At 43.9% G+C, this 13,306-nt stretch overlaps 1 protein-coding gene across 2 annotated transcripts in view; it reads right to left on the bottom strand.

Moving 5' to 3' along the window:
• Plce1 (phospholipase C epsilon 1) overlaps positions 1–13,306 on the bottom strand; it is a 275,418-nt gene that overhangs the window by 139,021 nt on the left and 123,091 nt on the right. For both annotated transcript variants that reach the window (XM_038322235.1, XM_038322240.1), the window contains exon 3: positions 10,524–10,812. In XM_038322235.1, the coding sequence (XP_038178163.1) occupies positions 10,524–10,812 (289 nt within the window). The remainder of the gene's footprint in view (positions 1–10,523; positions 10,813–13,306) is intronic.

Raw genomic sequence — 13,306 nt, 5'->3', positions numbered from 1 at the left:
AAAATGAGTCTTCTCTCTCACTGAGACACTGGACCTACTTCCTCTTTGTCCCCCAGCTTCTGTACACATTCCCCCTCCCAATCATCTTCCACATTAGTGTAAATATAAGTTTGCCATTTTAAAAGAATTATTCTAAAACATTTTTTGGTATAATAATTGTATAATATATATATATATATATACCTATGTGTTGTGTGTGTATAAAAAATCTATATCACAGTTTTATAAAATTTTTCAAGTAAAACTGGGTCATGAATGGAAAAGTTGAAGAAGCCTTATCTTAGAGGTGAAGAACACAGATTTGAAAATCAACCAGAGTTGGTATTATATACTGCATTGGTGTGGGAGGTCCTTCTGTCTGTGTGTTGCTTTTATTGGTTAATAAATAAAAACTCCTTTGAGCCTAAGACAGGTAAGAACAGAACTAGGTGGGGAAAACTAAACTGAATGCTGGGAAAAGGAGGCAGAGTCAGAGAGATGCCATGGAGCCGCTGCCAGAGTCAGACATGCCGAAACTTTAGCCAGTAAGCCAAAGCCACGTAATTTACATAGTAAATTAATATGTAAGAGTTAACCAATAAGAAGCTAGAGCTAATGGTCCAAGCAGTGATTTAATTAATACAGTTTCTGTGTGATTATTTCAGGTCTAAACTAGCCGGATGGCCAGGAACCAACAAGCAGCCTCCTACTACACTGCATATACTGAGAAAGTCTGGGAAACTCTGGTTGAAGGAGTATGTTCTCAGCTGAGCAGTCCCTAGCCCAGAACTTGAAACGCCAAAGTCTCTAAAACTTTTTGCATACTCCCTTCCTCTCTGTTTCCCAGGCCGTCTACAACAAATGGATACTCAGATGTTTATTTAGTAATTAAGAGAGTAACTGAGTATAAACTGGGGGAAATACCATATCCTCAGAGAGAGCCTCAGGAATTCTGAAGCATAAATTTGTTCAACTTTCTATAGAATTGCTTGTTAATTAGTACATGGAAAACATTTTTTAGGTAGCATTTGTAGTCAGAAGCAATACAAACTTAAGACTTTTAAAAAAGAATTGAAATAGCCGGCTTGTAGTTCTAGTTGGCAAAACATTGTACATGGTTAAATATGTTCTGTGAAAATTCATTTAAACAAAACAAAACACTCTCAGTCCAACTGTGTTACTGGTTTCTCCATTAGTTCTTCTAAGGGGATTCAGTTCTGACTGAAGTTTAAAGAATGACTCAGGCTATTTTGAGATTTTTCTCTCTTTCCCAATCATCTGCTACTGACCCACATTGTCATTATAAACAGATTGTAAGCATATCCCATTATATTCTATAAATGTTCCCATGGACAAAAATGTTCATAGCCCATTTAAATGAGTTCTATCCTTTAAGACAATTTGGAAACACGAAAAAGGATTAATTCATGTAGTTTAAAAAATACACCTCAAGCCGGGCGGCGGTGGCGCACGCCTTTAATCCCAGCACTCAGGAGGTAGAGGCAGGCGGATCTCTGTGAGTTTGAGACCAGCCTGGTCTACAAGAGCTAGTTCCAGGACAGGCTCCAAAGCTACAGAGAAACCCTGTCTCGAAAAACCAAAAAAAAAAAAAAAAAAAAAAAAAAAAAAAAAAAAAAAAAAAAAACACCTCATTTAATGTTTACTATAATGAGTAACTTCACTAAAATATACAACAAAAATTTTTAACTTGAATGCTAGATTTTGTGCCAATTACAGATTTTAGGCTCAGCTCCTGTCTCTGAGAGGGTTTCTGTTGTTGTGCTAAAACACCATGACCAAAGCAACTTGGGGAAGAAAGGGTTTATTTTACCTTGAAGCTTTGGGGCCATACCCAGTCACTCAGGGAAGCCAGGGCAAGGGCTCCAGGCAGGACCTGGAAGCAGGACCTGATACAAAGGCTCTGGGTTGGGGGGGGGGGTGCTGTGTACTGGCTTGCTCCTCACAGCTTCCTCAGCCTGCTTTCTTATACCACCCAGGACCGTCCAGCCACAGGTGGCACCACTCACTGTGAGCAAGGCTCCCCCACGTTAATCATCAGTCAAGAGCACACGACAGGCTTACGCACAGGACAATCTGTTTAGGGGCATTTTCTCAATCGTGGTTCCCTCTTCCCAGATGACGCTAGCCTGTGTCAAGCTGACATAAAAACTAGTCAGCAGAGCTCCCAATGTCAGCAGTGACCATGTAGCACATTTTCTACCGTTGTTGGGACAAAGATATTCAGCAGAGAATTAATTAGAAACAAAAAGAGTTTCCTAACGTAGGCCAGAGGTTGCCCCTTGTTTCATCCTGTTTATGTTTCTTTTGGCTCTTGGGTGATGTTAGAACCCCCACACTTCTCTCAAGACAGTTCAGGGACATTCTTCGGTGCCCCTAGGTGCTATATTTATTTCAGATACAACCTTTACACCACGTTCAAGCTGCGTGCTCATTTGTCGTTTATTCAGCTCCTCACTGGCAGTGCAGTCCTTGAAGTGAAGGCCACATCTTGTTTACTCCTGTAGTTCTGGCACAGGGATGTTCAATACATATTGTTAATTAAATGACTATATGAATTGCTAAATGCATGAAAACTAAGGGAAAACTAATGAAGTTACATGTGGCTACCAGAAGCCTCTAGATAACCCCCTCTCAGGCGTCCCTCAGGTTGCTGGCTCAAGGGCACACAGCCAGGAAAACCCAGGGTGGGGGGATTTTTCTTCTCTGTGCACACTATGACTGAGCTCATGGTAGAGTGGCAGCATCACCACCACCATCCTCAGTGACTGTCCCTGTCTCAAGACTGACTGAAGACTGCTGTGCACCAGATACTATGTTCCTTGTCTACATTATCACACCCAACTGGAGCTATTGGTCTCATTTTTGTTTTACTGAAGCAGAAACTAAGGTTTCAGAAAAGTAAAGCTGTTTTAAAGGAGAGCACTGATGTCAAGACTCAAACCCAAGATGGAGTGATGCTCATATTCAATGCTTCCTCAGCAACGGCACAAGTGATATTCCCAACAGGACTAAGAGAGCCTAAGGCAACACTCCCTCACGTCTGAACAGCTTTTATCACTTCCCTCCAACAAAGTCTCTCTGCCTCCTCTCTTCTGATTTCATCTGGATGTGAAGCCCAAATGGTCTTCATTACAGCCACCGACAACAGCCATGCTGGAAATGAGGGGCTTGGACTCATCAAATTCTTCACATCGGCCTCTATTCTCTTCAGCCTGAAGTTCTAGCTTTAGTTTCTAGTTCAGATGCAGGTCTTGACTCCCCAGTGTAATCCAGCTGCTGTGCTGCTTCTCTGAGTATATTTGTGTCACCCTTATTCTGGGTGGGATTTTTTTTTTAAAAAAAAAACCATTTAATTAGCAACCTTGAAAAATCATCTTTTAGAACTGAAACTTAACGATGTTTTACGGGAAAGCGTTGGAATCTAGTCATCATTAGATTAGACCTTAGTGTAGCGTTTCGGATAACTCTGGTGGATGAGGTTCTGGAATATGTAACCAAGACTTGCCCTGTTAATTTGAAACTCCGAGTAATGTTCTGGCACTACAATTCTCGCCAATCACCCTTCTGGATGCACTCATTGGAACCCAAAGGACCCTCAGTTACGGGACACCCTGCCATCCATCCATCCTGCCCTCCCACTGTGCCAACACCTTATCGAGATGCAGGGCAGCATGTCTTCTTTATTTCATAAAGAACAAAGTGAAGCTGAATAAGAGGGGATGGTGACACAGATAACCCAAACCAGAAGTCACATTAGATCATAGGTGGCTAACCAAATGCTGAGGTTTCCCTGTGTAGGGCTTCTCCTTTGGATGTCACCTGACTACCTGGGGCCCCACAGTAGAGGCTTTCGTCCTATGCCCATCAAACTTCCTGATACTATGAAGTACTGCCCCACGTCAGTTCAGCGGCCCAGGGCTCTCTCACACGAGCTAGTAAGGGCTACTTCAGCTGGCCCGAGACCAAGCATTACGTTTTTCTGGAATGAGAAACACTGTTCTCCAAACTGCAGACTTCCACATGGATCTGCATTCTCCTCATAGTTGACACAGCTCTAGGCCACCGTGGGCAGCTAATTGAATATTTCTTAATTAATTAATTGCTACAGAAATATACTCAGCCTCACATTAAGGTATATTTTTATCCACCAAATAGTTCCAAGGTAGCAAAACTAATAAGTCAGGACGTTTCTTTAAACAAACAGAAATCTGGAATTGGAGCTATGTGCATACCTTCGCAGCCTGGTAGGCATGCAAGGGCTAACTGTTTTGATTAGGAGGAAGTCAACCAAGACAGCCGCTATAAACAAACCTATTTATGAGGTATAGTCATGCACTCCCAATGTCTGTGTTTTCCTACTATGATTTCTGGTTTTAATATTCAAAGCTATTAATCCTTGGAAAAGGACACAGGTAGAATATATTTATTGTAGTAAAAGAAAGATAATATGATTTGAAAATGTGTCCAACTTTTCTATCAGAAGCCAATTGTCCTCTGTTTTCAAATGAGAAGACTGACTCTATAAGGCACTCTGTCTTTCTATCACTGTTCTAGCTGCAGCCTAGGAGCGGCCAATAACCTAAACTTGTTCACAGATGCACAAACACATGCAACGTCATTAGAAGTGAACGGTGCAGCATTTCCTCCCGGCCACATACTGTGCTCGGTTCTGGTGAAGTGTGACATTTAATCTTGTCACTGGTAGGAAGGAAAAGCTGTGTCTGTGGCACTGTTCATCTTGTCAGCTGATGCCATGTACACATGTGAGAACACTCCATTGCTTTATTTGAAAAATTCTCATTATCACATCTCTATTATTTCTCTCTTTCAGCACTGTAGATTTCCATGGCTCACCTGACCCTTCTCTCTCCATTTTTACCTTATCTTATATTTTTGTTGTTTTGTTTTGGGTTTGGGTTTTTGTTGTTGGTGGTGGTGTGGGTTTTGTTTGTTTGTTTGTTTGTACTTTGCTCCTCTTTGCTTTGGGAGAGACAGGACTCCTAACACTGCCCCGGCTAGCCTCAAACTTGCCATCCTCCTGCCTAGGGCTCTCAAGTGCTGGGATTGCAGGTGTGTACTCACAAATGCCACCACACTCGGCTGCTTTCTGAGTCCATTAAAGGTAGTGATCCCCTGGCTGCCATTCCTCACTGTTACTCCTGAAATTCTAATGAGGTTAGTAGGGAAGAGGGGATGACGGTAAAGACAGGAAGAGCGAGATTAACAAGTCAATCACTTGCTCCATCAAGAGTACATACTTTCCACTTGCCCGGGTAGGGATAGCAAACCCTTGCAACTAAGGGCATATCTGGATGATCAATGCTTTATATCAGAACGTGTCTCTTGAGGGAACAGAGAGAGACAGCCCAATAATTAAGAGCAATTTTACCCTGAAAATTGTTTTGCTTTTTGTTACTCTAATAAGCACCACGATCAAAAACAACCTGCAGAGGGAAGAGCTCACTTCACTTACACTTCCATATCATGGTCTCTCTGAGGAAGGAGTCAGGAACTAAGACAGAGACCATGGAGCATGGAGGAATGTTGCTTATTGGCTTGCTCAGCTTGCTTCCTTATGCGATCCAGGATCACCTTCGCAGGGGTGGCACTCTTCTCAGTGGGCTGAGCCCTCCCACATCAATTAACAATCAAGAAAATGCCCAGAGACCAGTCTGAGGGATGCGGCTCCTCAATTGAGGCTTCCTCTTCCCATGGGACTAGCCAAAATGACTTTTCTTTTTTTTTTTTTTTTTTTTTTTGATTTTTCGAGACAGGGTTTCTCTGTGGTTTTGGAGCCTGTCCTGGAACTAGCTCTTGTAGACCAGGCTGGTCTCGAACTCACAGAGATCCGCCTGCCTCTGCCTCCCGAGTGCTAGGATTAAAGGCGTGCGCCACCACCGCCCGGCTAGCCAAGATGACTTTAAAACCAACTACCATACCGTGAAATCACGAGGACTGGAGTTCAGATCCCAGCACCCATGTGACAATCGACACAAAGAACACTCCTGTCACCCAGGCTCTGAAGAAGTCTGGAGACAGGAGTGTTGCTGGGCCTTGCTGGCTTCCAGCCTAGCTCAAACTATGAAAGACCCAGGTTCAGGGAAAGACTCTGCCTCAATGAAACCGGTGTGGGGGAGGGGAGTGCCAGAAGGGGACACCTGGTGTCTTCTTCTCGCCTCTGCGCATACACACAGGCAAGCAAGTACACCTGCACACATACATGTATAAACTCATACATAGACACACATGTGCATCAATATCTCTGAATTTGGAAACTTTTAACTTAATAGATCATCTTAAGGACAGTGATCTTAAGGACAAAAACAAAACAAAACAAAAAAAAAAACCCAAAACAAAAAACATAACAGCCGGGCGGTGGTGGCGCACGCCTTTAATCCCAGCACTCGGGAGGCAGAGGCAGGCGGATCTCTGTGAGTTCGAGACCAGCCTGGTCTACAAGAGCTAGTTCCAGGACAGGCTCTAAAGCCGCAGAGAAACCCTGTCTCGAAAACCCCAAAAAAAAAAAAAAAAAAACAAAAAAAAAACAAACAAAAAGTCAACCTCCCACACTCTCCCCCTTCAAAATAACAACAAAATGTGCCAGCTTTGATCATGCTCTAAGCGTCGACTGCCTCCATCCCATCCCATAAGCTATGGCAAAACTAGAAGCCTGCAGAGCCCTGTGTGAGCACCTTGGCTTGGGCATGATAATAAACTTCTGGGCAGCCTCTCCCCCTATTTTTTTCCTGTAGGTTGCTGCGACACCCATTTGTAATCAAAGCCACTTTCAGAAGGAATGGCTCGGTTCTTTGTAAACTCATGTAAACCTGGGGGGAGAAAAAGATCAGCATAGGGTAAGCCTTGCTCATAGCCACCTTGGTTACTCTCAATTGTAGCAAAACTTTGATATTCCTCTCTAACATTTGTGAGTGGAGCTCACAGGTGTTCAATAGGTCACTACCCATCTCCAGGACGTTCCTTTTGCGGAACTGAAACTGTGCCCACTAACTCCACATTCCTTATTGCCTCAACTTCTAGAGCCACCATCCCACTTTCCATCTCCCCGCCAAGACCACGTGCCTTGTGCACGTGGAATTTTCTGTCTCCGTCATTGTCTCTACCTCCCCCAGCTCATGTTCACGGACTTCAAACATGAATTCTTCCTTGGAGAGGTCATCCTTTGACCCTCTTCCTTCCCTTTTCTCTCTGGGGAAAAGATCTGTGCTTTTCCATCTCTCCCACTTTGTTCCACTTTTTTTTCTTTTTGTATCTGGGATAATTTTTTGGTTCCTCTATCCAGGTATGAGCATTGGAGTACAATCAACCATAATCAAGAAGAGAGCTGCCACCAACTAACATCTCAGGACCGACTGAAAGTTCTTCACCCAGCCCAGTGAAAGACTTAACTTTTTAACTCATCTCCCAGGAAAATAATTTCCCCTTGACAGGAAATGCCATTTAACCCACTTCGAATGGTTCCCACCCCACACCCTGTTGAAGACCAACTCTCAGCATCCCACGGAAGAGAGAGTACATTTCTATTGGGTGCAGGTTGAAGGGATTCTGAATCCATGTCTAGGAATCAAACCACACTTAGTGCCACTTCTCTCAGAAAGAGTCTGAAGGGCCACAGAGCTCCTGAGAAGTAAACTGCTAGAAACTGGAGACAGAATATGTGTGACACAGTCTTTATAACTTCCTTCTGCTTTCTTGGTTTTGTTTTAGGCAGGATCTTGTACTGAGCTGAGGCTGGTCTCAAACTAAGTATCCTTCTGCCTCAGTCTCCTACACACCATCATGCCTGGGATCTTATGAGCAACTTTTCATTAGCAAGTCTGAGCTGAAAGCTACCGACAAAATAAATGTATGCCACAGAACACACCCCAAACAACAAAAGAAGCAGCCAACTGAAGCATAGCTCCCAGCCCCTTCCTCCAGATCCCCTAGTGGTTCAAGACCTGCTTTTGGCATGAGGACCCTACAGATCCTGACCATACCCTGTGCCTTTGAAGTCTCACGTGTTTAGCCTTTAGTCTTTAAATATTAATCTTTAAATTAAACTAAATATAATTTTTAAGATAGGGTCTCACTATGTAGCCATGACTGGCCTGGAACTCGTTATGTAGACCAAGCTGGCTTTACTTTGGAAATTAAAACTGACAAAAATTGCATGCATGGGCTGTTTACAATATAATGTTTTGAAATATACACGCACTGTTTGAGTTAGTTAATATGGTTTTACTTGGCATTGTGCGTGTGTGTGTGTGTGTGTGTGTGTGTGTGTGTGTGTGTGTGTGTGATAATAAATCCCCCTTTTTGATGTATTATTTTCCCACTGCAACTTGAAGAAACACATATTGAACTAAGGCACTTTGAACCTTTGCACGCCCCATGGAAGAGAACACCGCAGTCGAAATCCGCCTCCAAGGCTGCAAACTAGAAATGACAGAAATAAGCCCAGAGCAAAAATCAACCCGCTAATGTTATTATTTAGCAGACACTAATTTGACAGGTATTAGAAACCACTAAGAGGCTGCAAAACCGAAAATTAAACTCCAGCTCTTGCTTACGACACCAGCTGAAAGCGTTCGCACTGAAAGCGTTCACGCCAGCTGATGGTCTAGTGCAGCTCCAGGGGGAAACCATGTGTGAGATGCTGTTCTGAACAAGGAAGTACAACAGCAATCAAAACAAGTTACTAACAGGGCAACAGGTACGCTGGCCAGTGCTTTGACTCTCACAGGTCTCTGGAACACTGTTAGCACCCCTGCCGTAGTTGGGACCCCACATATTCCGGAAGAGGAAATAAGGTAGCTTGTATTGACTTTGATTTTATTTCAGGCCAAGTCATTTGTCAGATTAACTTCTCCACCCTGTGAACACGTGGTGTCTTTTACATTCCTTCCATGATACTTAACTCGACACAATATTATACTTTTACATATTATTGCATATTCTTTAATCATCTCATGCATGCAGATCTTGCCTCCTTGTAAGTATACGGCCACCTAGCTGCCTGGCGACACTTCAGTGGGTCTCCCGCAACACCTCCACTCTGTGGAGTACAGCATGTGTATGTGGTGAGTGTGGGTTCGTGGACCTTCTTTCATGAGGCCCTGCCATGCATGAAGCACAAGGAAAATGTCCTGCTAGTATCTGGGGGTCACATCAGAGCAGAGAAACCTTCAATACTGTGGCGGCGGAGGATTCCTGCGCAGACAGTGTAAGTTCTGTGAGGGTGAGGGGGTGGCTTTACTCCCTTGCCAGCAGGCATACCTGGCACTAACTTTCTCCATATTACTGTTTCAGATTAGTGTTCCCACACTGTGTGTTTTCCGTCTATTTCTCATTTGAAGCCGATGCCCAGAAGTTAAGGTGATAGCAGGAAACCCTCCAACATGGCAGCCAATATGGCGTACCAGGTAATGGTGTTCCTCTTAGGCATGGCAAGGGTGAGTGTGAGGGTGGAAAGGAGAGGATGAAGATCAAGGAGCAAGGTCACTGACCAGTGAACCCCAGTCTGAGGGCTCATTGTGGAGGGACAAGGTCTGTGACAGAGCAGCCGGATGTCAGATGGGGCTCTTGGCAGCCCCTAGGCAGTGGAACACAACCGTGCATGGTCCCAGTCTGTCTGGTCGCTTCCTGCCAGGGAAGGTTGCCAACAGTTTGTGACAGCTGTGTCGTGAGCCGGCCTCCAAGGTTCTCTAGTGACTGCCACTTCTGACCCGCCTGTCTGTGTGTCATGGGAAGTTTGGATGCTCAGGACCCTACTTTCTACTGGCTCCTATTTCTCTGTGCTATGTCTGCCTTTCTGGGCTTTTACAATGAGACACGTTGGAAAATGGTTCTTTTCTTCTCTTGTCACCAGAAACCTCTTGGTTCTATATGTGAAAATATTTATATGTGAATATTTATATGTGAAAATATTTATGTTCCACTCTTTCCTCATACATGGCTGCTTTTCAATGCAATCATGTGATCATATTTACTTACTAGCATCTAGTCAGAGTAGTTGACATCTCTCATGGATTATTACTTGGAGAAACTACCCACCTGCATATTTTTTTTTTAAGATTCAAAAGCCCAGTGAGAGGCTCAGTGGTAAAGGTGCTTTGCCACCAAGCCTGAAAACCTGAGTTCAGCCTCTGCAAACCACAGTGGAAGGAGAGAGCCACCATCCTACAGGTTGTCCTCTGACCTCCGGATACAAAACCGTGACACATGTGCACACACCCATCCACCCTCACACTCAAAATAAATAAACAAATGCAAAAATAAAGACAGAATTCCAGTCATGTACTATTTTTGAAAAAAAAAGAGAACTTTTGAAAATTAATGTTTGCTATGCGTTTAAGTCTTAAGAGATTTAATTTTTTTGTTTACTCAAAAGAGCTACTTTTGCTTTGTTTTCTTAACGTTTCTGTTATGTGGACTCAATTTCCCATCAGCAGCTGTATATTGAATGGTTATCAAATTCTCCAAAGGCAGATAGGAAGAGTTAAAAATAAAATTCCAGACATTACCTTTCAGCATTATTCGTCCAGTGGATCCTCCGAAGGTACTGAGAAGGCCACTTCTTGCTCCTAAAGAGGTGGTGGCCTCCAGAAGAGAGCCAGTGATGTACTGAGCTAGGGATGTCCTTTGGGGGGTGGCACGGAACTCACACTCGGTGTCTCGTACACATGGTTTTATGCATGGGCCGTCTCTAATTCTTCCGCAGGCTGTCTCGGAGGCGGGGAGCTGTCTGGAGCAGCGCAGGAGAGATCCAACCGTAGCTTCTGCTTCTTCTCCTCTTCTCACGGCACCGTAGAGCTGCGAATAGCACAAGGCACAGGAAGTATTAATCGAGTTTCTTAGAAAAGCAAATTAACTTGTTGACAAAATGCCAAGATGACTTATGAAGAAAGAAGGCTTGGTCGGTCTAAGCACAAACACCTTTGAGCTCGGCACTCATGCATTAACCTGAACACTCTGCAGACACCATCTATTTGGAGAAGCTTTGTGTAGTTATGAAATAGGCCATTCAAACAACTCTGCTATCAAACAGAGCACTTAAAGTTGCACCAACCGAAAATACATTCAGCTCAAATTTCTCCTCCTCCACAGTGCTCTTCAGGAGGGCGACGAGGACAAACCTTGCTCCCGTCCTTTTGAACTCTCCTGTATGACTGCCCATGTCTGCCTGCCTCCATTTATGCTTCGGTCTGACTTCCATAGGGAGTTCCTGCTCCAGTAACAAAAGTGAAGCAAGGATGAAGGGATCACGGAGAAGGGTTTCCCTCGTGGGCAGACTCTTCCCATCTATCAATAGCATCAAAGTCTTTGATGCTCTTTTTCTCTTCCTCTTTCTTCCTCTCCCACATTCAAAGAGTTAGTCCCTGCCCAGGGTTGCTGCCCTGTCATTTTTTTTTTTTGAGTCCTTCTTTGATCACTTGTGTTCACCAAGTTTGATCTTATTAGAACAGGTCCTCCCTCAGTCACGTCTTCTGCCCATTCTAATGTAGCCATTCCACATGCATGGGTGTAGCCCCTGCTCTGTGTGACTCACTATGGCAGAAAACACAGGCAAATGAAAAGGGTAAAACATTCTGCTTGCGCTGCAGTGTCCCCACATTGCTTTAGAGAGTCCCGGGTAATATACAATTCAAGAAGACTGCAGGGAGATGCTGGGTTGTGTGAAATGTCCTGGAGTCTGTTGGAGTCTTTCTGATAGTCGGGGAACAACATGGAAACGGATATCTGTAGCCTGCTAAAGGAGGAAGGAAGCCTACTTTACAATGAATTCATCATGACACTTGGAACAGCTTGCTTTGATTTCTTCGCCCTCACTGTGTCAAGACTGGGCAAATCAGTTCCTCATCATACAGAGATCACAGACCTGCAACGAGCTTGTGCTTTCATGGTACTGTATGCTCCAAATTTTACCTTCACTATGTCGCTTAAGAGACCCCTGTACTCGGTCCTCATGAAACCCTACAATAAACCCAAACCCCACAACATTCAAATGGGATAATCTAGATTTCTACTCTGCTTTTCTCTGCATGCTGATACATCCTTGCCAACTGGAGTCAGAGTGAGAATTCTTAGCTTTATTCTCTGTCATTAAACTTCTGGAGACCAGTGTGTCCAAATGAATGGCGTGTTGTGATTGCATCAGGACTCCAAGGTAAGGTATGGGGGGGATAGATACCTCGTTCTGCCTTGCCTGGTTGTGAACATGAGTAAGTGACTTAAAGGTTTTAAAGGTTCCTCCTCTGTACAGTGGGGTCAATAATACCCCTTCTTAGGGACACTGTGGGATTCACTAAGGAAACTCATGTAACATACCCGACTCAGTGTTAAGAAACAGCACGCATTACTATTGGGTAACTCTCTAGGAGAGAATTCACTCCTTCTCAAGGAATGATGGGAGGCTGTTAACTGGAGAGCACTGTCTATGTTATTCAGCATGATGTAGTTAGTAGTGTGCTGTGTGTGACTGGACAATGTTATCCTAACCCCATCTGGGCAAACACAGAGCTGGGGGAGGTCTTTTCTTCTCAATGTCTGTCTTTTCCTAGACATTGATGTTCTTAAAGAAGGACTATGTCCTCCATTGCCACCCTGCCATACATACCACACCACACAGGCACTACACACCACAGCAAGTCCCAGTCAAGCTCTTCGAGAGTAAATAGTCCAGAAGATCAAGGACAGGAATCTCTTGGGAGAACTAAGAAAGGCTCCACTAAGCAAAGCAGAGTTTGGCCTGAGCCTTGGAAAGCAGTTGTGACTCTAACTGTAATAAGTGGGGGAGGTAATTCAGGAGAGACTCCAAGTCATGAGGTTAGGAAAACGCAGACTCTGTCCGGTCAACAGAAAATAGAGCAGGGTGTGCAGAGAAGAGAGCAGAGGGTGTTAAGTGTGCATCGGGGCAGGCCAGACAGCCTGATAAAAAAAAAAAAGCCGGAATTGTTATGGCAAGGAGTTTTAATCCTTTAGAGGTAGCACTTGGTATTTGTTTGTTCTTAAAAGAGGAATGAGGCTAAAAATGTTTTGTTTAAAAAGATGAACAGACAGTACCCAGTTACTAGTATGTTGTCCTGGGATAACCAGGTAGTCAGCCTTGGGATCAAATACATACAGGAGACACTAAATGAACTCAGCAGATTGTGTTTGTATATTTACAGTCATATGTGTATGTGTGTGTGTATGCACACAGAAGGAGAAAGAGGGCATGAATTTGAGAGGGAGAAAGGAGGTAGATGGAGGGGACTGCAGAGGAGAAATGATGTAATTATATTTAATTAAAAAATAAAATAGAATA

Source organism: Arvicola amphibius, chromosome 1, assembly GCF_903992535.2.
Source record: "Arvicola amphibius chromosome 1, mArvAmp1.2, whole genome shotgun sequence".
Taxonomy (NCBI): Eukaryota; Metazoa; Chordata; class Mammalia; order Rodentia; family Cricetidae; genus Arvicola; species Arvicola amphibius.
The sequence above is the reverse complement of the archived record's forward strand: the minus strand, read 5'-3'. Positions and strand labels throughout refer to the sequence as shown.